General features: G+C 57.0%; 1 protein-coding gene across 1 annotated transcript; it reads right to left on the bottom strand.

Annotated features, from left to right (window-relative positions):
* Nucleotides 1–84: 84 nt before the first annotated feature.
* Nucleotides 85–505, bottom strand: LOC122545229 (zinc finger protein 664-like; the record flags this gene model as incomplete). The annotated part of the gene is made up of 1 exon (XM_043684338.1): nucleotides 85–505. A coding segment is annotated over exon 1 (421 nt), but the record flags the coding sequence as incomplete, so codon positions are not given.
* Nucleotides 506–814: the final 309 nt, after the last annotated feature.

Here is an 814-nt window from a genome sequence, read left to right as displayed (position 1 = left end):
CGGTGTGGACCCGCCGGTGAGCCAGCAGGTCAGCGGAATCGCTGAAGGCCTTCCGACATTTGGGGCAGGGGAAGGGCTTCTCACCGGTGTGGACCCGCCGGTGAATCACGAGGTGGGAGGAGCGAGTGAACACCTTCCGACAATCGGGGCAGCAGAAGGGCCTCTCCCCTGTGTGCACCCGCTGGTGCCTCATCAGGGCGGAGGAATCGCTGAAGGCCTTCCCACACTTGAGGCAGCTGAAGGGGCTCTCCCCTGTGTGAACCCGCAAGTGCCTCAGCCAGGCGGAGGAATCGCTGAAGCTCTTCCTGCACTCAGGGCAGTTGAAGGTCCTCTCCCCTGTGTGCTCCCACCGGTGCCTCAGCAGGGCGGAGGAATCACTGAAGTCCTTCCCGCACTCAGGACAGAAGAATGGCTTCTCCCTGGTGTGACTGCGCCGATGTGTCTCCAGGGCAGATGGGACACGGAAGCCTTTCCCGCATTCGCCACACTTCCATGGTTTCTCCATGGCCGAAGCTACAGTTGCACACAAACGCGTGTATGTCCCCTCCCTGCCTTGAATTCCTTTTTCCAGGCCAGATAACTGTTTCAGGCTCCACACTCAGTGCGTTGCTGCAACAGTAGGGTCTCTGTTCCAGTCCTACTGATGCTGAAAACTTACTGAAACAGGAACCAATTGGATCACAGTTGAAAATTGTTGCAGTCCTGATGGATTGAGTGACTCACAAAAGCTGGAGAATCAGAGTCGAAAACTGCAGGTCAGGCAGCATCTGAGGAGCAGGAGAGTCAGTGGTTCAGGCATAAGCCTTTCATCTAT

Source organism: Chiloscyllium plagiosum, unplaced genomic scaffold (genome assembly GCF_004010195.1).
Source record: "Chiloscyllium plagiosum isolate BGI_BamShark_2017 unplaced genomic scaffold, ASM401019v2 scaf_32665, whole genome shotgun sequence".
NCBI classification, from domain to species: Eukaryota; Metazoa; Chordata; class Chondrichthyes; order Orectolobiformes; family Hemiscylliidae; genus Chiloscyllium; species Chiloscyllium plagiosum.
Note: the sequence above shows the minus strand (reverse complement) of the source record. Positions and strands in the feature narration are given on the sequence as shown.